Source organism: Puma concolor, chromosome A2, assembly GCF_028749965.1.
Source record: "Puma concolor isolate L17-30 chromosome A2, mPumCon1.1.hap2, whole genome shotgun sequence".
Lineage (NCBI taxonomy): Eukaryota > Metazoa > Chordata > Mammalia > Carnivora > Felidae > Puma > Puma concolor.
Window position 1 is genome coordinate 130,423,051 of NC_141668.1, and position 23,509 is coordinate 130,446,559.

Genomic DNA, 23,509 nt, shown 5'->3' on the forward strand with positions numbered 1-23,509 from the left:
ATTAGTGAGGCGGCTGTGAGAGAGAAAGGAGGCAGGGAGAAATCCAGACAGTGAAGGGTTAGTCTGCAGTGGCCCCATGCAGGGTGCTGTGATGCTGGGCAGGGCTGCCTGTTGAGGATGGCTGATCTAGCACAGCACCCACAGTCTCGCTGACCCTTCTCTCTTGGAAGAGTGTTGATAGAATCCAGATGTCAGTTTGGAGACCTGTCTTTGTCACGGGGGGATAAATGTTGGGGAAAACACTTAATGCTCATTTTAGGTTGTGATTTTGATTTCTTTTGAATCCTACTTATGACCTTATAGGGTGTGTGTGTGTGTGTGTGTGTGTGTGTGTGTGTGTGTGTGTTGGAGAGACAGGGGTGAGGATGGAGGGAGAGAGAGAAGAGGTACAGAGTGTGCATTTGCTTATTCTTATCCATTGCTCTTTCACTTGAAGCGGTCGATTCAACTATGTTAAAGTCCTCCCTTTCTCCTTTAGAATATGGGTTTTTTCTTTTCTGTTTAAAGAGAAAAATTTTATATTTTCCTTGTTACTTTTTAACAAATGGGATTTATATGTATTTCTGTATACAGAAATTATTTTTAAAATAGATCATCTTACGGCCTTATGGCAACTCCAGAATTTGGAGTTTCTGTGGAAGATCCTGAAATTACTTTTCAAATGCTTTTGTTTGGAAACAACACATACTTGGGCCGTTTAACTTATAAATCCATCTGTTAATCACTAGAAATTTAATCCACACACTTGGAGAGAATTCATCCCAGTGCTGTTTGGAAAGAAGTTCATGAACAAGCTGTGAGGGTTTTTTTTTTTTTTATGAGCTTGTTGGAGCTTTTTGATTTTAAATAAAGGAAGGAGTTTGAGCAGCGAGCCGTCGCTTTTCCCAGAAAGTTTCAGTCCAGACTTTGAAAGATCTAAAGGGATTTGAGATTGGAGATGAGAATTTATTAGGATTGGGGTGCTGGTGGTGAGCTTTTCTAATGTAAATCAGAGCATGCATAAAACACCTATTTTCACAATCAAATTGTTGGGTGCTTAAAAATTTTAATAGTACTTTATGCTGGTGAGGCTATGGAAAAACACTCTCATGAGCGACGAGTGCTTAATTTGGCAATGCCCGTCAAATCTACATATCCTTGGACCACTGGTTGCATTGATAGGGATATGCCCTAGATAAATACCGCAAAAGATATTTCATTGTACAGGTTGGAAGAAGGTATGAGACACATCGTTGTCTCTGAGAATGGCAACTGGAAGCTGCTTACTATCCCATTACTGGGATACCGTTCAGCCATTTAAGGGAGTGAGGTAGAAAGGAAGACTGGAGAAAAGTCCCTAAGATTTGTGAAGTTAAGCAAAAGAGGCAAGGCGCACAAGAATTGAGAGAGCACACTCCCGTTTGTATGCATGAAAAAGGAACAAATACATGTTGAAGAAAGGTGATCTGTGAAAAATGTTTTGGAAAGGGTATATAAACTGCCAATAGATGCTATAAAGGGGAAAAGGACACTGGGTAGGAGGTGGCAAGGACTTACACATTTTGATAGGTTTTGAAACATCGTACCATGTGCATGTATTAATTTTAGATTAAAACAGAAATTAGGGGTAACAGATGGGCTTTCACCCCATTGCCACTTTTGACATAAGCTCGAGTCCATCATAGTTTAAGAGTGTAAGCTTTAACCAAGTTAATGCCTAGCATTCATGTGTGTGTTTTTTTAACCCAAAGGACAACCAAGATGGATCGTCCACTGAAGGAATCTTTGTATCCAAAATAGTTGACAGTGGGCCCGCAGCCAAGGACGGAGGCCTGCAAATTCATGACAGGATTATTGAGGTATGTGAATGCTGGGCAGTGTCTTTTAATAGGCCGAATGCCATCCCGTCTTCGTCCGGTTCAGTTTGGTCAGGGAGGGAGGCCTGAACCCTCCTGATGGTTGGGCAGGAGAACTCTCCCATTGTGTGGGACTTTATGGAGTGCTGATTGCCTTGGTGTTAAGTTTTTGTTTATATTAAATATAGAGAAGCCAGATTATGAGTGTCATGTTCACAATTTGGCTCTCTTCCTTTAGTCTCGCATCTGTTTTGTGGGCTTCAGTTACAGTTTTGTGCAAAAGCCGTTGGAGAGTTGTCTGTTAGTTAGAACCAGATGAGCAATCCCTGTTGTGCACATTGTGTCGGTGTTCACGTTGGTTCCCAGGGTAAGATCGTGGCAGCTCTGGGGGCTTGCTCATGTCCTCCCAGCTCGCGGCACACAGTTACTGCTACAAATGCATCGTTCTTTCTTCTGTTGCCGGTTTTACCAAGTGATGGTCCAGGGATGTGCAGGCAAAGTTTGATAGGATAGTCACTCACATCATTCCCAACTCTGTCTATTCAGTTCTTCACGGAGCATTTTAAGGTTTTATAGAGCAGGTTTGTGGATTTGCTATATGGAGGAAGTAGATCTCCTGGCCCACCATCCAACACACTGGAATAGGGTCACATAGATGGCCTCAGATGCCCCAGGTTGCCCAAAGGGAGACAGTTACTCATGGTCTCCTTGTATGGGCTCTTGGTGCAAAGTTGGATACAAATGACTGTTTTCTGCTGCTTTTTTTGATCATTTTGATTGCTCTTTTAATAGGTAAATACATGGACTAAATGGTTGGGTGTCCTGTGAGGAAGAAACTAAATAGGAGAATCCTAGGTAATATGTTGAATCCCACAAGAAAGTCTCCAAGGCCATAGCCATGTAACACGGCACATTAAACGGGGAACAGGAAAAGCAGCACTGTTGGTATTCCAAACACATTAGTGTAGCGTCTGTATTTCTTGAGTGTTTTCATGGTCCGTTTCAAAACTTTGGGCCGAGTGGGAACTCTGACTATGAGATAAGCCATGAGTGGAGTTCATGTAACCCACTGGAATTTGGCCACATGCTTCTCCCCAGAGAAAGGAGCCTTGGGAAGACAGAGAACAAAGTCTGGCTTTCCATTCTTGTTTGAATGAATTCTGCAATGTGCGAAGCAGAACACTTCAGGATCATTTATGTCCTCAGGAAAAGATGCAGTTAAACGTCTCCAGGAAAACAAACTGAACATGTTAGGGTCTAAGAGTCACTTTTCTGCGGGAGCGGGTACATCGTGGTCACTTATGTATTAAAGGGATACTTGATTTTGTTTTAAGGACATTATTAATATTGTTACATCCCCATTGACTTTCTGAAGCGTTCTTAAACTTGGAGCTCTTTTTACTGCATGTTTTAGGGTCAATCTTTGTATTTCCCAGGTCAGGGGAGTGGATTTTCCCGAAGAGAAATTGGCTTGGACAAGAGCACTTTCTCAAGAGCTCAAAGGCAAACTTACTGTTTTTTTTTTTTTTTTTTTTTGTCTGAGAGAGAAAGAATACATTTTCTGAGGCTATTGTTCAGAAAGATAAGTACAGCTTCCGTTGCCAGGGGTTTGGTGGAACAGCCAGTTTCTCTAAGTAATGGAATTTCATTGCTCTTATGTTTTGCAAATGAGAAATCTACAGCTGGGCAGGATTTTCTCTTGGCAGAGGGGGGATCTGTATTTGAAATGTGGAGGATGGTTTCTGGTAAGTCACATTCCCCTTTTGGACAGTATGTAAAATATGAATCATGTCCCAGTGTTGAGATGGAAAGAAGGATGATCGCAACAGAGAAACAACATATGTGTCATTGCAATCGACACACCGTGCCCTTCTCCATTAAACCCTGATCTCCTTTGACGTGATACGGTAATTCCCATGACTGAAAAAAGTGTAACCTGCTTCACCTCGTCTGTGTCGGAGTTGATTACTGGGCACGAATTTGATGATTTTAACTGTGCCTGTGTTTCATCACTAAGGAGAGTCAGGCACTTTCTACTTTCCTACCATATTTCTTCCTTTTCAGGGGAGTGGGCCAACTACCAGCAGACCTTCCCCGTAAGAACTTTAATTCTCATGAAAGGGTGCTTCTGTGAAATCCACGGAGACTCACTGAGTTTCATGCTTTACTGCAGTCTTTAGGCTCTTGCTGCTGCTGTCTCTCCCTGAGACCAAAGCCAGGCCGCCTCCCTTCAGTTTTTTTCTAACAAATAGTGTTTCACTGACCCCGATACTAACGTGAAACGAAATTTACAAAGAAAGTAATAGATGCACACACCCCTACTTGTAAGATCTCAATGTACTGTAATAGAAAGCTGAAAATGAAGATAACTGATAATAAATCCCACGTATCAGGGTGTATGTGTGCGGACATGGTGACGTTTGAAGGTACCCTGAAGGTGCCAGGTGCTGGCACCCCCTGCTAGACCCAACCTGATGTACCAGCTGGAGAGGCTGCCAGAGCGGGAAGGTGGTGCTGGGGACTCTGGCCCTGGAGCCGTGTCACCATCCGAGATTGAATTTTCTGCAGTGGTGAACAGGTTGTGGTTGAGTTCTAGCACAACCAAGTCCAGTCTTCTTGTGACTTGCACACTTCCGTGTTTGTGTGTGTGTATTTTTAATGTGTGCTGAAATAAACATAACCCAATCTTGACCATTTAACTGTTTTTAGTCTTACCCTTCTGTGGCATTTACACGGTCATGCAGCCATCACCACCATCCATCTCCAGAGGTTTCCCGTCTTCCTTCAGTGAAACTCCCCGTGAAACAACTCCGTGCTCTTTCTGCCCCAGCTCCTGGCAACCACCATTCTACTTTCTGTTTCTGTAGGCACTCCGTGTAAGTGGAATCATGCAATATTGCTCCTTTTGTGTCTGGCTCATTCCATCTGACATGATTCATCCTCTAGGTTCGTCCCTATTGTAAGATACATCAGAATTGCTTCCTTTTTATGGCTAAATACTATCCCACTGTGTATTGATGCCTATACCACATTTCGTTTATCTCTGTATTGACGGACACTGGATTTGCTCCCACTTTTTGACTATTGTGAATAATGCTGCTATGAACAAGGGTGTACAATCTGTATATATGTAACTGAAAAAAAAACCCTTAGTGTGTAAATACGAAACAGAGTTAGGTTCTCCACTCCAATAATTATAAAATGTCTGTTATTTTACCTTCACAAAAGTCTGGCAGGATTTGTGTCAGTTGCATTGGAGGCTTAATGTTCATTGCATGGGACTGTGTGCATTGTAGGACTTGGAGCCTCCTTGGCCCCCTCCCCAATCCTTGTGCCAGTGAATGCCCCCACAGATTTCCAGCACTACCTCAGGGAATGGTGGGGGTACCAGAGAGAATCACTGGACTAGAGATTTATCTTACTCCAAAACCTTATGATGCACAGTGAGTTGGTCAGGAGCAGAGCTGTGAATGTGCCCCCCCTTCTAGCCTGACTGCTGGAGTTTTCTGTCTGGGGGCCCTCAAGGCATGAGAAGGCCTGAGCTGGCTCATTCTGGGGCTAGAAGTCTTGGACCCCCTCTGATCAAGTGTCTTCCCAGCCCACATAGCTACAGCTTTGGAGCCTGACTGTTCCAGGAGCCCACGCCCAATATTTGCATCCCGTGTCCTCCTGTCTGCTTTGGATTGGGACAGACAGATTGTTGTGCCCACCCTACCTCACATCTGACACTGAGATACAACAAGTTCCAACTTACTCAGTATTTCCTTGTGATTGTGTGTGTGTGTGTGTTTTCTCCCTGTCCTTAATTATGAGCTGCCTCAGACCCTTTTCATAACTTCTCACCTCACCTTTGATTGCATATAGTCAGCTCCTCTTTAGAAATTTAATTTCCCCACAGTACCTTTTGTGTACCATAAATACCCCAGTGGTTTAGTTTCTCTGCCTCAGAGCCTAGTCTGCTTTATGAACTCCCTTTCAAAGACAACGCACTACTCTTCATATCTCAGTACCACCACATTTCTTAAAGGAACTTTGCTTTTGTCCTTTGTAACAGTTTGAAACCTTTGGAAAAATCTGCCCAGTGCCAGCTGAGTATGTGTTAACCAATGTAAACAGAATCCATCACAAATAGAGTGCTTTTTTCTGTGACCTCTAGAGTCTACTCTGGACCACCAGTCACATTCTGCCCAATTCTACTGTAAGTGATTTGGAGAAACCAAAAGGTGAAAAATCACATATGGTTGATATTACCCTGAAAAATCCCTTAGGGATGTTCCATGTGGGGAGCATACATCTCTCCCTGAGTCCATCCAGCCGATTTCCCTAGCATTGGAGCATCTCGCTGTTCCCTCAGTTGACTACCATATGAGGTATTTGACTTGTTATGCAAATACCTCATTGGGCATAGTGCTCATGCCAAGAAAAGCACAGCAAAACCAAAGCCTACTAGGAAACTGGCAAATTCACTTGGAGGCATGTGCTATCGGTATATTAGTTTCTTGGTTCAATTTTTTTTTTTTTTTTTTTTTTTTTTTTTTTGTAGCTACATGGCTGGCATGGCAAATGCATGACCACATGATGTAGTTCCAGAGCAACTCTTAAACCACTTGTAGAGGCCGTCCACATTTATTTATTTATTTATTGATGGCCAGTTTTCAGGCTTCTTAGGTTGGAGAACTGAGCTCACAGCTGCATTGTGCGAGACTCCCATGTGGTAGTGAGCGTACTTGTGTGACAGTTGTTGGGTTAAATGCAGTGTCCTCTTGTACTTGGAGAGTGCAGATGTGGACTGCAGTGAAAGTGGACGGTGGCCCAGAGCCATTATTTTGTACCGTCGCCTGTAAATACAGGTTCCCCTTGAAAGCGGGAGGATATGAAGACCCACAGTTGTGGTCACAGAGGCCGTGAGACCTCAGCGGCTTTTGTGTACTCCAGTTACTCTGTTTTGTTTGCTGTAGGTCTGGTTAGCCTGTCATTGCTAATAAGGCTGGGTTGCAGGACGGACCAGAAAGCTTTAACAATACCTTCCCTTCCAGAACCAGGCTTTGATAGAACACGATGAGATTTTACCATTTGTTATTGTTAGAAGATACTGTTCTGAGACCAATAAAAATTGCAGAATGGCCTATCATTCACCTGATGAAGCATTTATTTAAAAAAAAAAAAAAAACAACTTGGGGTGCCTGGGTGACTCGGTCGGTTTAGCGTCTGACTTCAGTTCAGGTCATGATCTCGAGGTTCTTGAGTTTGAGGCCTGCGATGGGCTCTGTGCCAACAGCTTGGAGCCTGTAGCCTGCTTTGGATGCTGTGTCTCCCTCTGTCTCTGCCCCTCCTCCAGTCGCGCTCTGTCTTTGTCTCTGTCTCTCTCTCTCTCAAAAAAAAAAAAAAAAAAAAAAATTACTGTCTTTTATTAAGACTCTCTTTTTATTATCATATTGACTTTTATTTTGACATAATTTCAGATATATGTAAACAAATTCCTGCATAATCTCTTCCCAGATTTGCCAAATATTGACATCTATTACATTTACTTGAATTCTTTTCTCTGTCTACTCTTAATCCCTAAATATATCAGTGTGTGTGTTTTTTAGCAATAAGATGTTACCTTACAGAACTGGAGTACAGTTGTCTAAATCAGGAAATTCATATGGGGGGTGTCGTTAATCTACCAAATTTATTCAGATTTCACTAATAATCTTTATAATGTCCATTACAGTGAGAGAAAATCTTAGATCATATGTTTTATTTAGTTGTCATATTTCTTTAGTGTCTCTTAGTTGACAGCATTTGTTGAAGTTTTTTGTCTTTTACAGAAAAGGTCATTTGTAGACTGCCTCTCAGTTTGGATCTGTTTGTTGCTCATGAATATGGATTTAGGTCATATATTTTGAATGGAATACCTCAGAAGTGATAGTGTGTCCTTCTCAGCACATCCTGTTGGGAGTCACGTGATGTCAATTGGTGACATAAATTTGGACTGCTTGGTTCAAGTCCTGTCTGCCAGACTTCTCCACTATTCAGTTGTTGTTTTCTCCTTTACCTCGTATCTTACAGGGGGATATTTTGTGGATATGTAAATATTTTGCTGCTCCTCAAACTTTAATACACTGGTTTTCGCATTCTTTTATGGTGTTTACTTGAATTGATCAGTATTAGGGTGGTTGACAAATGGTTATTTTCTAACTGCATTCCTTCTGTGTTTATTAGTTGGCTTTCCACTATAAGAAAGAGTATTCTTTCCCCTGCTAAAAGTCAGTCTTTTTGGTGTTGACATGTAAAATGCAGCTAACACCTCCATAGTATTTGTTTTTTTTTTTTTCTTCTCCTGCCCCTCTGTTGAACCATTTTCATTTTACCCTAATGTCCTATACTAAAGCAATGGAAGACACTGGCAAAATGATGTTCCTCTAAAATGCAGCCAATTTCTTTCATCCTAATGGTGGAAAAAGCCCTGTGTTTTAGATCAAGATGCCCAAGTTGAAGTTTTGCCCAGTTACTGACTCTGTGGTCTTGGTATCCTCAGTGGTGAGCCTTGATTTCTTCATCTCTAAAAGAGGAAGAGCATTACTGCCTCCCTTACCTCTCATGCTGTGTGGGTGGATCAAGGAGATAATGCAGGTCGAAAGATTGTTGCTATTAAGTACAAATAGGAAGAATTGGTTTTCTTTTAAATTAAAATTTTAGCTTCTGACCCAAGAACTTAATACCAAAGCTAAACATAGAAGTCAGCAAAAATAATTTTGACATCTGTTTTCCTCTTACGTGTTTTGGCAAGAATATAGCGCTGCTATAGGATCATTGAGAAAACTCTGACCTGTTTCAAGGAGTAGTCATCTCTGGAATTAACTTTGTGACCAGTTACAACCAAATATACCCTCTCTGATCTATATTAATTGCTTTCTAATGACTGTACTGATGTATTGACTTTGTTATGTGTATTAGTGTTGTTGCTGTCTTACTATTGGGCTATTAAAACTAGTTTTTGGAAAAAAAAAACCCAAGAACAAGTAGGTTTTCACTGAACATCTTTGTAACAGACATCCCTGCACACCAGCCAGATAAACATACAACTTAGATGAAGAACAGAACATATGGCATGATGCAATTTGTGTATTTTAAAAGCATTTCTATATATTTGTCTTTTCATAGGAAAAATCCTCTGAGCTAATAAACATTTTATAGTTCTTAATTTTGTGGGGGATTGGGGGGAGACTTGAAATTTCTGAAGTCAGCTCGTATGTGGAACTTGAGAAACTTCATAGAAGACGATGGGGGAAGGGAAGGGGAAAAAAATAGTTACAAACAGAGAGGGAGGAAGGGAGGTAGTCAAACCAAAAGAAATTCTTTTTTTTTTTTTTTTTTTAATCATTTGTTTATTTTTGAGAGAGAGGAAGAGAGTGCAAGCAGGGGAGGGGCAGAGAGAGGAGACACAGAATCTGAAGCAGGCTCCAGGCTCTGAGTTGTCAGCACAGAGCCCAACACGGGGCTGGAACTCAAGAGCTGTGAGATCATGACCTGAGCCTGAGTCAGATGCTTAACAGGCTGAGCCACCCAGGTGCCCCAACCATGAGAGACCCTTAAATACAGAGAACAAACTCAGGGTTGATGGGCGGGGGAGAGGGGAAAATGGGTGATGGGCATTGAGGAGGGCACTTGTTGGGATGAGCACTGGGTGTTGTATGGAAGCTATGAATCACTGAAATCTACCCCCAAAACCAAGAGCACACTGTACACGCTGGATGTTAGCCAATTTGACAATAAGTTTTATTAAAAAAAAAAAAAAAAAAAAGATGGTGAAGCTAAACAGTAAAAATAAAAAAATAAATTTCTCAAGTAACATTAATGTTGGAAGTCTCCAAAGTGAGCATTAGTTTGGTAATCCATAAATAAGTAAAGATGAAACATGTGATGTTGGAAGTTTCTTCTCAGTTTTTTAAAAATTTTTTTATTAAAAAGATTTTTTTTCTTATGTTTGTTTATTTATTTTTTTTTGAGAGAGAGAGAGAGAGAGAGAGAGACCAAGCACGAGTGGGGGAAAAGCAGAGAGAGCATGGGACACAGAATCCAAAGCAGGCTCCAGGCTCTGAGCTGTCAGCACAGAGCCCGATGCAGGGCTCGAGCCCATGACCATGGGATCATGACCTGAGCCACCCAGGCGTGACTTTCTTCTTCGTTTTGAATGTCACAAGGCTGGCTCCTGCTCATAGTTCTTGAAAACGTTATTTGACGTTCTCATGTCTGAAAGCTCATGGCCTCTGCCCCATGTATGGACACGTGCAGGCAGCTAGCTTTATGCTGAAACTCTGGAATCAGGGCCCTGGACACTCCTCTTTGGCAGAGCACCTCCCCCCCATTCTCAGCTTAAGTTGATCAAAGTTCGCTGATGTTGGCCTGTGTACTTGTGCAGGAGTTCCGGCTCTACTGAAGTTTTAAATCTATCCCTCATGGTCCTCTTTTAATAAAAAGATTTAATTAGATCACCCACAGAGTACTTGAAAATCTAGAATAAATCAGAAGGGACTGGTGTCCCCGTTAAATTTTCTGAATAAAAATTAGGCCAAAAAAAGTATAATTTGGTAATTTCCCAAGGAAAACAAAATAAAACCGCAAACCTTTTGATAGCTGTACAGATAAAATGCATTTTATATTCACTCATCTTCTTTACACATGATGTCTAGACACTTAACCTTTAAGTATGGGGGGTGGTTTGAGAACAACTTTCTTTAAAATAAGGTTTTGTCTTTCTGTCACTATAAGGCAAAGAAAGCTGGAGAGACACAGGTCTGGGGACCCTTCAGAGCAGCAGACTGACATCATTTTGGAAACAGAAACTAAGCCCATTGCCTGTAGATTAGGGTGCGGTGAGCAGGAGGAGGGAGCGTTGATTTGGAAATTGTCAGTGCAAATTGCAAATGGGAAGACTTGGGGCGGATGGCAGCTGTGTGTACTGATTTGCCATTATGCCACTTTCACTGGGGACTCTGAATACCCCGGGGGGTGGGAAGTGGCGGCAGCATTTCCTCTAATGATGATGAATGGTTCCCAGGAGCCTCACCAGGAAGCGCAGCTGGGACAGAGCCTGTCTGCCTCTGCCACACTGAGTGCCACACTGCTCCAGGGAGACCTTTTTACCATTTACCCGTCTTTGTCTATTTTGGTAGCCGTTTGAACTGCACAGAGTCTGTGTCCCACCCCTTTTCTCCTGAGGGTGGCACTCCCTGCTGTCTTTTTGGCTCCTCTGATTCTTTTAACTTCCATCTTTCATCGCTTCCTCTTTTCCTGCTGGTGCTAGGGAGTCATTTGACAGCTCTTGCCGGGTAGGGGAACTGAGAGCCTACGCATGTTGCTTTTCCAACTCCTCTTCCACCTCTCAAAAGAGACCTTCTGCTGCGTTTTAAAATGTGCTAAATATATATGTTTTTTGTTTTTCAATCCTTCGAGAAACTCTAGGAACGGAATCAATTTTGACAGTCTCTAATCAAAGAAAACAATTTTTATTCTTTTCACAGAATGATTGTTACTAAGAAATACCGTGTTTCCAGACACCATGATTTTTTTTTTTTTTTTTTTGCTGTGAGACTTTCTGTTTTATTTTACTTATTTATTTTTTAATATAATTTATTGTCAAACTGGTTCACATCCAGTGTGTACAGTGTGCTCTTGATTTTGGGGTGGATTCCTGTGACTCATCGCTTACATACAACGCCCAGTGCTCATCCCGACAAGTGCCTTCCTCACTGCCCATCACCCATTTTCTCCTCTCCTCCACCCATCAACCCTCAGTTTGTTCCCTGTGTTTAAGAGTTTCTTATGGTTTGCCTCTCTCCCTTTCTGTAACTATTTTTCCCCTTCTCTTCTGCCATGGTCTTCTGTTAAGTTTCTCAAGTTCCACATATGAGTGAAAACATATGATACCTGTCTTTCTCTGACTGAGTTATTTCACTCAGCATAATACCTTCCAGTTCCACCCACGTTGCTGCAAATGGCATGATTTCATTCTTCCTCATGGTCAAGTAGTGTTCCATTGCATATATAAACCACATCTTCTTTATCCATTCATCAGTTGGTGGGCACTTGGGCTCTTTCCATAATTTGGCTGTGGTTGAAAGTGCTGCTATGAACATTGGGGTACATGTGCCCCTATGCATCAGCACTCCTGTATCCTTTGGATAAATTCCCAGGAGTGCTATTGGGTAGGGTAGTTCTATTTTTTTAAGTTTTTAAGGAACCTCCACACTGCTTTCTGGAATGGCTGCACCAGTTTGCATTCCCACCAGCAGTGGAAGAGGTTTCCCATTTCTCCACGTCGTTGCCAGCATCTGTTGTTTCCTGAGTTGTTCATTTTAGCCACTCTGACCGGTGTGAGGTGGTATCTCTGTATGGTTTTGATTTGTATTTCCCTGATGAGGAGTGATATTGAGCATCTTTTTATGTGTCTGTTAGCCATCTGGATGTCTTTTTGGAAGAGTGTCTATTCATGTCTTCTGCCCGTTTCTTCACTGGATTATTTGTTTTTCGGGTGTGGAGTTTGGTAAGTTCTTTATAGATTTTGGATACTAACCCTTCATCCAATACGTCATTTGCAAATACCTTTTCCCATTCTGTCGGTTGTCTTTTAGTTTTGTTGATTGTCTCCTTTGCAGTACAGAAACTTTTGATCTTGATGAGGTCCCAATAGTTCATTTTTGCTTTTAATTCCCTTGCCTTTGGAGGTGTGTCGAGCAAGAAATTGCTGTGGCTCAGATCACAGAGGTTGTTGCCTGCTTTCTCCTCTAGGGTTTTGATGGTTTCTTATCTCACATTTAGGTCTTTGATCCATTTTGAGTTTATTTTTGTGTATGGTTTAAGAAAGTGGTCTAGTATCAGTCTTCGGCATGTTGCTATCCAGTTCTCCCAACACCATTTGCTAAAAAGACTGTCTTTTTTCTATTGGATACTCTTTCCTGCTTTATCAAAGATCAGTTGGCCATCCATTTGTGGGTTCACTTCTGTGTTCTGTATTCTATTCCATTGGTCTGTATGTCTATTTTTGTGCCAGTACCATACTGTCTTGATGATTACAGCTTTGTAGTAGAGGCTAAAGCCAGACACAACAATTTGAGAATTTATTAGGCAGACACTTGGAACTCCTACCTAAAAAATTATTAGGTGTTTGTTTAAAAACTTGGGAGGAAGATGATTATATAGAATGATACAGTTGTGGCTTATTGAAATTTTTCAGGTTGTGGGAACGCCCGGGTGGCCCAGTCTGATGAGTGTCCAACTCTTGATTTCAGCTCAGGTCATGATTCCAGGGTCATGGGATCAAGTCTCATGTCAGCCTCAGCACTCAGTATGGAGCCTGCTTAAGATTGTCTCTTTCCCTGTCCCTTTGCCCCTCTCCCCAGCTCACATGCTCACTCTCTCTCTCTCTCTCAAAATAAAAATAAAATCTTAAAAAAAATCTTCATGTTGTGTGATTCTTAGGATAGTAGTGGAAGAGAAATCCTTGGCTAGTGTATTATCTCTTTGTGGATGTGAATCAAATTCCCCTTATTACGAGAGAGATCAGGATCCATAGAGAGCTAAACTGTGGTCCCTGACTGTAGGGTGTTTACCTGTAAGGCCAGTATATAGAACAAGATGGCTGACACTAGGGTTATAAGAAAGCCAGTCAGTACATAGAATGGTTAAGTCACACACTCTGAAATTAGAGCAAATTTTGAATTCTAGTCCTGCCATTTGCTATTGTTAGCCTTAAAACTACCAGCTATTTTTCCAGAAAAAGGTGGGTTTGTCTGCGAAGAGTAGAGAATTGGAATCCGGGATAAGTAAGCTACAGCAAATGTATAGGCAAGTTCAACAAACCAAAGAGAGGAACATTATTGTATGGAAAAGGAGGAGGAAGTTGGGAGGAGTTGTTTTGAATAAAATTACATTAAAGGGAATCAGGAATTCAGGGTGATGATGATTTCTCTTTGGCTAAGTTGCCAGGGGTATTTGATTTCTTGTAGGAGATATAACATGTATCTTCCCCTACTGGGGTTTTTCTTACAGAGTTCTGTAATTGACAGTTCTTCTTGTAATTGAGTGGTACAGCTCTCCCTACCAGCTTCTCCTCCTACCATCTCAAGTCTACTTTAGCGAGGTTTCCCTGTCTAAATTTTCACACTACCCTCATGACCTTGGGGAAGCTTATTATTATTTCCGGGCACTGCTTTCTTCTGTAAAATATGGACACTGTTTCATATATTATAAGGTTGCTATAGTAAAGAAAATAATGCGTGTGTCTGAATACTGTAAATTTGGCCCCAGAATAAACACTCGCCAGGTGGTTAGCTTTGCTGGGTTGTTTCCTGTAGTTGTGTAGAGGCTGGCCTGGAGGGACCTTGCAGCGAGCTCAAGCTTTGATGATGATTGTATGGCACAGTTTCGTGAGCCTGAAATTACAGTTGTGAGTAGATCATTTTAATTTGGTTTGGAGTTCTTTTTTAAGTTAGTGACCTTTTGAATCTGGATTGAGAAAGAGCTGTCACTTCCTAAGGCTATATAAATCACAGTAATTGATCAATCAGAAATAATTCTTAATTTACATCATAGTGTGAACAACATGGTAATTCATTGCATATGTGCTGACTTAAGTGTTCTAAAAATAAAGTAAAACAATTGCGTGTTTAATATCAGCTATTTTTAAAATGCCAGAACAGAATAAGATTTCCATTTTTAAGTTGACTCATGAAGAATGTTGGGATTTTCTTAAAACTGTGAAGGGTTTCTTTGACTACCTCATCCCTTAAGATTACAAGTCACATTTAATTTCTTTCTGTATCTTGATGCTAATATAATACACCAGTGTAGAAAAATTGAAAAATACAATAAAGTATAGAGATGAAACTAGAAACCGTTACTGATAGTAAGCATTGTCTCTTTAAAAAAAAAAATGTTTTTTTAATGATGTTTGTTTATTTTTGAGAGAGAGAGAGCGCATGAGTGGAGGAAGGGCAGAGAGAGGGAGACACAGAATCGGAAGCAGGCTCCAGGCTCTGAGCTGTCAGCACAGAGCCCGACGTGGGGCTCGAACTCACAGACTGCGAGATCATGACCAGAGCCGAAGTCAGACACTTACCTGACTGAGCCTCTGGGGCGCCCCAGTAAGCGTTGTCTTGACAAAAAGAGAGGAAGAGATAGAATCAGATGTGTGCCAGGATCTGATGGGGCATGGAAATTGCATAAGGGACACATATTTATTACTTGTTTTTAAACTGTCTTAACTGGAAACAGCTCAAATAAAATAGGATTAAGTATGATTTTGTTGTGGCATTGTTAATGGATTTCTAACGCTTTATATCATTTTTGGAAATATGCTTATAAGAACGTTTGGTGAGTATTGATGTTCATGGTGACTTAGAAGAGATTGCGGGTAATAAAGGAATTGTAGAGGAGGAGGAATCAAGCAAGAAAAAAAGTATTTCATCATATTTTTATTGAAAGCTCCTGAAACTATCAATAGAGCAACATCTGAATTTTCTTCCGTGATTAAAAGGTAAGTTTGACTTACCTTCTACTTCATTGTTTCCTTCTAGAGGACTAGTGGTGATGGTATCACAAGCTGGTGACGGTTTTAATTTCTCTATTTGGTGTCCTAATCAGCGTCTTGGTATCTAGAGAACTAATTTCCTTTGCTGTATGAACCAGCAGAAGGAAAGTGATCACACAGGACGTTAAATGCTAAGTTTCATGGAATCATGTTCACAGAAATGTTGCCTTAATCTTGGCGTTGGGGTTTTAATGAAGTTCTAAATGACACTTTAACTTATATTACTAGACAGAGTCCTTTAATTTACTGTGTTTTGACACATAAAAGTTTTTGATTGCCTAAAGAGCTTGTAAAATAATAGGTTTTACATATATGTATCTGTGTGACTCTCTATGAGTATATGAATCTGTGGGTAAGTGTGTATGCCTGAATACATAGCCCTTCCTTAAATTAACGTGAGTCACTTGCGAGATTTGCTTTTATTTTGTATGAGTCACTCAATGGAGACTCAAGACCAATTGAAGGTCTAAGCTATTTTTAATATAGTCCCTGTTTGGTAGGTAACCTTGGTTTATACTCTGTAAGAAAGGAAAGGAGAATCCTGTGGGCAGATGGTATTATGTAAAATAGAGGCAAGGAAATCTTTGTTGTGACAAGGTGACTTAATTACCTGTGAAGCCTATTCATAGGTAAATGTAGGTTACTTGGCCATATATACTCAGTCTTTTTTTTTTTTTTTTTTTTTAATTTTTTTTTTAAATTTTTTTTTTCAACGTTTATTTATTTTTGGGACAGAGAGAGACAGAGCATGAACGGGCGAGGGGCAGAGAGAGAGGGAGACACAGAATCGGAAACAGGCTCCAGGCTCTGAGCCATCAGCCCAGAGCCCGACGCGGGGCTCGAACTCACGGACCGCGAGATCGTGACCTGGCTGAAGTCGGACGCTTAACCGACTGCGCCACCCAGGCGCCCCTATACTCAGTCTTGTAAGTGAAATGCAGTCTCATCTGCTGAACTCACTAGATTTAATAGAGCATACAGGGAATTACACTAATTCAGAGAGAAGAAGAGAAGAAAGGAAGTTGCTCTTTCTATCAAAATATTTTCCTTTTCCCCCTTTAGTTAGTTTGAAAGTTAAGTACATATAAGCGTCCTTTGCTTTTTACCATAATTAGAACATTAAAGGCATTCAATATGAGCTGTTGGTAGGTTTTTGTTATAACTGATCCCAGTTCTAAGTGAGCTCTCAAAGCTTAAAATAGAGGTTTAAGGAGAGAAAAATCTGATAAGCTTCCATTCGTTCTGAATCCGTTTATTCCAGTCTTGTTAAGCGTGATACATGGGAGAGATACAAGCCAGAGGGTGTAGAAACAATGTCATATTATTTCCCTGAAGGACCAGCCATTAAACTTCTATGAACATACGTGGGAGAGGAAATTAGGCCTTGCGATACACCGCAGGGCAGGAGAGAGAGTGCACCCTCATCTGCAGAAAATCGGAGTGATGGATGGTCAGTTAGGCCTGTGTAGCATTTCGTACTGATTAGCAAACTGAAACAAGTGTTTATCAAACCTCAGTCATCTATCTTCTTACCATCTCTGTGCCACCTGTTTTTGTGAAATACCTAACATTGTTTTAAAGCAACATACATTTGTTTAACTTAAACTTATTTAAAAAAAAATTTTTTTTTTTAATGTTTATTTTATTTTTGAGACAGAGAGAGACAGAGCATGAACGGGGCAGGGTCAGAGAGAGGGAGACACAGAATCTGAAACAGGCTCCAGGCTCTGAGCTGTCAGCACAGAGCCCGACGCGGGGCTCGAACTCACGGACCGTGAGATCATGACCTGAGCCGAAGTCGGACGCTCAACCGACTAAGCCACCCAGGCGCCCCTAACTTAAACTTATTTTAAAAAGGAGACTGTGTCATGATTGTAAGTGGAAAGTCATTTTCATGTGGTGTAAAGAGAAGATAGTAATAAAAATAAAAACAATGAAAGGGTAGAGTTGGTAAATTTCAGCTTGTACTATCACTGGCTGATCACTGATCCTGAGCCTTGCTTTCTCTTTGAGAGCAAAATTATTCTTTGGATTCATACGGATGATGACTGGAAGCAAGCCCCAGGAGAGATTTGGGGTGTGGACCCCATTCTAATCTTCCTTTGGGTCATGGTTAATGAGTGGACTCAGGCTGTGAAAATGCATAATGATGTACACGTAAGGTTTATTGACTTCCTATACGTATGTCACACCTAGACGGTTTTATTCCTAAAAATGATGATACCAGCATTTAGGCCCCATATTGTTTCTGTCCCCTCCACATTGCTTGGAAATTTACAACAGAAAGGTGTGCTCATTAGGTCCATCAAGGTCCTTGAAAAGCATAGCCCAGAACCACCTACAGTACATGTCGCCTGTTTGTGACTTCATCTTTCCTGTGTGGCCATGAGCCAGTCTGGGCTAACTGCTCTGTGCAGCTACTTAAGTTTGTTTGGTTGAGGAATGAGGAGCTTTTAGAGATTACAGTCCACTACAGAGAAAAATAATTCCATCATTGTTAAAGAACTTCAGAGGCAAAAGGTGAATATTAGTGTCATAAGCCGCAAATCAGGGATTCCATCGTTGATCAACTTTTATTTGTCTTTATACATTAAAAAACAACAACAACAACAACCATGCTGTGGGTAGGCATTCCAATCATAGCTGTAGTTTGAATTCCATTCCATTCATAGTTTGTAGTACGAACATTTGTCGATTGATGCAACCCAAACATGGATCTAGGAACTGCTTGGGGTACAGAATGAATACATCACAGGAGTGAAAGGTACAGCATAGGAAATACAGTTAGTGGTGGTGTTTAGGACTGTGGTGACAGAAGGTAGCTACTTTGGGGTTAGCACGGCATAATGTATAGCTTTATCAGAGAATCACTATGTTGTACACCTGCAATTAATGTAACGCTGTGTCACCTACACTTCAGTGATGCAAACACCTGGAACAGCTTGTGGAGACTGCTCTTCCAAAGACCGACAGTAAGAAATAGGTTTTATGTAAAAACAAGTGAGAGTGGGTCCTGGTGCATATGCACAAAAATTGAAAAAATGTTGATGAGAGATACTTGACTACATGCAGCAGTCTGGTATTTCTGTTTTATTCTTGTCTTTTTTTCATGCTTTTTGCCGCCCACCAAGTTGATGGCATGGCTCACTAAAGGGCAGTGACCAGCAGTTTAAAAACCTTCTGCTCTGGAGGACAGAGCATGTTGATAACTTCCATGTTGATCGCAGATGTGTGTTTCGGATATTATCCCTTGGAATCTGTCAGATTTGCTGAAAGCATGCCTAAGTCTCAGCTCTTACAAGAAGAATGGAATCAAATGTGACATTAGAATGTATGACCATATTTGCAAAAATAAGTCTCATTACCTATCAACTTTCCCCTTACAAAGTTCTTGCCTGAGGCAAAGTTCACAGGCTGTGCACGCCCACCAGCAGACGGATGGCATTAGTGGTCACTTGTGTCATAATATAATAGACGTACCACACAGGGACCTAAGTTCAGCCTGTGGAAGCCTAACTTGTTTTTAAGAGTGAAGCTTTCATGTGCAGGGTCATCTCTCTGATGAGATTTGTGTCTGACTGATGTTCAGGGTGGATGCTTCATGTGGTAGGGGTCATCATTGCCTTCCAGAGTCTATGGAGAAGTGGGTAAGCTGTACCCAGATAGGCTTCTCAGTTCAGCATTTGTTAGACCCTACTGGTCAGGTGTCCCTGTGACGTTCATAGGTCATTAATGAAGGACCAAGGAGAGTCCCGTGTGAGGATAAGCACCCGGGATGGGAGACACATTGATAGAGCCGTGTATTTGCTGTGTTCCTGGGACCTACCGCTGCGTCTGCTGCAGAGTATTCAACCAGTAAATATCCATTTCCTGAGTTGGAAATAGATTTTCAAGTCACACGATCCATTTCTGAGGGTAAAACTGCAGGAGGTCTAACATTAGAAGCATTAGAGGCAGGTGACACTATGTCATGAGGTCTCCGTGGAATTGGAGACTTTGACAACACCTCCTTCAGACAGGTGGAATCTGCCAGTTGTCCATCCCAGAATAGCAGTGGCTTAAAATAGACCTCGCTGTCAGTGCCAGGGGGATTTAGGAGTAGAGTTCCTTTATTTGGAAACAAGGGAGTAAATTGGCTTGCCAGAGGAAAATCGTGAAGAAGCCCTATTTTGCCCCCACCTTTTTTTAAAAGATAAATATAAAGATAGCCTAAAAAAATAAAGAGTTCAATTTTTGGTATAACACATTAGGTTTTATAAACTAAATTTAAGAAAAACTCTACAGCATTTATGAATTGTAATCTTTATGTTTTAGGTAAACCCTTTTTTAAAAAATTTACTTTTATTTTTTTATTTTTGAGAGAGAGAGAGAGAAAGAGAGAGAGAGAGAGAGAGAGAGTGTGTTGGAGTGGGGGAGGGGCAGAGAGAGAGGGAGACACAGAATCTGAAGCAGGCTCCAGGCTCTGAGCTGTCAGCACAGAGGCCATTGGACTCAAACTCACGAGCCACCAGTTCAAGACCTGAGCCTGAGTCGGAAGCTTAACCAACTGAGCCACCCAGGTGCCCCTAAGTAAACCCTTTTTCTTATTAGTCATGTTTAGCAATAAGATTTAGTAAACTGTGTTACCTCCAGTTAATTAAATTTATGTGCAGTAAAGTTAGCTTGTTTGTATGTGTTTTTTGCTTATGAAGCTGAAGTCTTTACTGTCCTGTTTGGATAATAAATAACTCTGGTCATCTTTGTCTTCTGTCTCGCTGGCCTTGGTCTTGTCTTCCTAAAGGGCCCCATTTTAGGAACATAAAATTGATAGCAACTTCCAGCAAGTTCTGGAAGATGTCTTCACTCACTTCTTTTTCAAGTGTGCAGTTTTCTTAGATGAAAGTTTAGCCACTATCGTTGCCATGGAATTTTCATACATGTTCCAGGAAATAATTCCTTTACCACAATTGCTTGATTAAACCAACTTGCCAGTGAAGCAGTAAACCCCAGTGGAACTTTCTGAGGGCTTCTTTGGAGGGGAATATAAATGAAGCATTAAAGAAAGGCCTGGGGAATGGTCTTCACTGCTCCTTTACCATCAGTCCCACTCCCCAGGAGGGATCTGATGAGGGAGGTGATGTTTGAAGCCTGTTGGACTAAACAGATATATGTTACCTTTCTCCTGTTAACCTTTCTTCTGAGACGTTTGAGATTTGTGTTCTGCGCTGAACTAATGAGAAAAAGGTGACAAGCTGGAAATAGATGAGTGTCCTCATAGAATGAATAAAAGGCTAAAAACGGTGTGAATGTTAATATACATGAAGACATCAGATAGAAATTTCTTAGTAGACATTTCCTGCTGTGTTTCCTAGTAACATCTGCTAACAGAAAGTTTAAAACGTGAATTCCTATGCTTTGGAATGCTAAGAGTAATAAGACAGAACAGCTATCTTAATTTTTTCATTTGAACACTTGAGCCAAGAAAAGAAGCTAAATTTGTTGTGAGTCGGGCGTTTGCTTGTACGTTTATATGCCGGCCAGCTGAAACCTGAAATGTTCCCTCTGGAAGGTGGAGGCAACCTCATCCTGAAAGTTTACTTTGAAAACAGCAACAACAAAAACATAACTTTTTGTTAGAGGTTTCAGAAGGAGAAAACAAAACAGTGTAGTTTCTCTCTTCTTTTGGTCAGGGGGGAATGGCAGAGTTCATTGAAAGGGACATTTTTAAAAGTAAGTGATGTGTGTTACAGAGGTTGTAAGGATAATACTAAGCTCTGTGCATAATGAGCTACTTTCATTGACATTTGGTGATTTTGAATGCATTTGATGTACCGTTTTGCCTAGCTTGATACCCGGATGAGAATGTACAATATTAAGAATAGAATGCAGTATTATGTTTGTATCTCCTTTAGAGAAACTGCCATGAAATGTGGTTTAAGGAGGTCCTGTAAGTAACACGAGAATCTAAACCAGAAGAACTCTAGATGGATTGAAAGTAAATGTTTGAAGGAACTTCAAGAAAACAAACAACAACTAGGAGGTTTTATTAATAATATTTTTTTCTTTTTCTTCTAAATCAGGTTCCATTTATTTTCTTTGCACAGACATGCACGCACACACCATTAAATAGAGCATCCAGTCACGAAATAAAACTGGGTGACTTTTGCTAGAAATGTAGCTGTTGCCTTAATTGAGCAAAACACGTTAGGAGCTTACGTTCAGCTCCAGAGTGGGAGCGGTCTGTTGGAAAACAGTACCCTCTTCCTGGGAGAAGGTGGTTCTTCTCTTATTTCTCTCCTCTGTCATTTTAACCCCATGGCACCCAAAGTTCAGTAGTGACCAAAGAAGATGCTCCTGTCACAGGGATGCCAGATTCTGCTTGTTAAGAGCATTGAAGCAAACTCTGTGGTTATAAATGGCATGCTTTTTTTTTTTTTTCCCCTGTCCTTCTCCCCCCCCCCCCCCCCCCCCCATTCACCACACCAGACAGAGGGAAGGAATGTCCTGGCCTTGTCAGGGAGAGAAAAGAAGTGCCATGGCACTGGAAGTGAAAACATAAAGCTAATTGTTGATGGTGTAATGTTACAGACCACCAACGAGACACTGCCAGAACTTGAGGTCTGTTAGATCTTGGGGGAAACAGAAATGCCATTTTGATTTAATTTAAGAGAGTCCTAAAAGTGGTGGTAGACACGTTGCTAAACATCCCTGGTTTCTGGAGATTAGAAGTTATTTTTTCATGACATTAGGGTCACCTGTAGGTTTAATAGGCTGGTCATGGGACTCCCATGATCAGAGCCTGATGTGGGGCCCTTCATTCATTCATAAGCTAATGGGATACTCACGGTCTGAGCCATGCACCTGGGATGCAAATGCTGTTGGCCACTCAGTGAAGAGCGCTGTGGTTCAGGTGAGTCGAGCCCTTGAGGTTACCTTGTCCTATTTTACTTGTGGCATTTCCTCCTCCTCTTTGATTATATTTTGTTTTGAGTGCTGAAAGTACTTCTGGGAGAAGAGAAGCTCCTGGCCGACGGGGCTTCTTTGTGGGGCATAACTGGCTGGACACACGGGGAGAGATGGGCAGAGGGTGCTGAACGTCATAGAGGGGCTAGTTTGGGGTATCCAAGCGAGTGCACATGTATGTCCCCACACGAAAAGGCCTGGGAACTGGTGCTGAGAAAATTGACTGCTGGCTCGAGGCTGTTTTGGCTGTATCACTTGTTCCGTGGTACACACAGATTGTCCTATAGAACTTACCTTCTCTAAAGACCTTCCACAGCCGCGGTATTTGAACAGCAGAGTGTCTGTAGTGGGTAAGAGTAAACTAGCTGCATGGGTTTGAATCCCAGCTCTGGTACTCTTAGCTGTGTTAGCCTTGGGCAAGTTACCCAACTTCTCGGAATCTTCATTTTCTTGCCTGAAAAATGAGGGTGAGGGCATCTATCTCAGAAGTTACGTGTGTGGCTTCAATCATTTAATATGTCTTAAGTTTTTAGAAGCCCTCAGAAGAGTTCTTCGCACATGGCAAGTACTCAGTGACGTTGTTACTATTGAGTCATTCTTACAGTTTCCATTTGTTGAGCACCTGTTGTGTGTCGGGGAGTGAAGTTGTTTATCCTGATGAATTTTGTATCCTTCACGCAGCCCTGCAACAGCAGGGGGTCTTGTTTCCATTTTACGGCAGACACCACAGAGACTCAGCTCAGTGCCATAGCTAGCCATTAATGAGTCCCCATCTGGCTCTGTCGCTTTTCTGTCCAGCCAGACCCATGCCAGTGCAAACATGTTTAAGCCTCATTAAATGAATATACATATTAAAAAAACTACATCTGTGACATATATGTCACTTGTATATTTTATATTAATATTGAGTATAAAGAATTTCATTAAAAAAAACTTCGTGTAGGTAAGGGGAATGATCAAAATTTGTATACAAGTTGTCAGCAGTGGCCTACTTTAGAGGGTGGAAAGGGGTGGCTTCCGAAATCTATTATAATATTTAGTTGTCTTTTTCTCTCTCTCTTTAAAAAGACATCTTTTATTGAACATACTACCACCCAATTGTAAAGTTATGTGCAGTTGCCCGAATCATTGAACCATTGAAGTTGTATTTTTTTTA

The 23,509-nt window shown here is 41.2% G+C and overlaps 1 protein-coding gene across 1 annotated transcript in view; it reads left to right on the plus strand.

Moving 5' to 3' along the window:
• PDZRN3 (PDZ domain containing ring finger 3) overlaps window positions 1-23,509 on the plus strand; it is a 242,153-nt gene that overhangs the window by 20,646 nt on the left and 197,998 nt on the right. Inside the window, exon 3 of the mRNA XM_025920850.2 lies at window positions 1,731-1,838. Within this exon, the coding sequence (XP_025776635.2) occupies window positions 1,731-1,838 (108 nt within the window). The remainder of the gene's footprint in view (window positions 1-1,730; window positions 1,839-23,509) is intronic.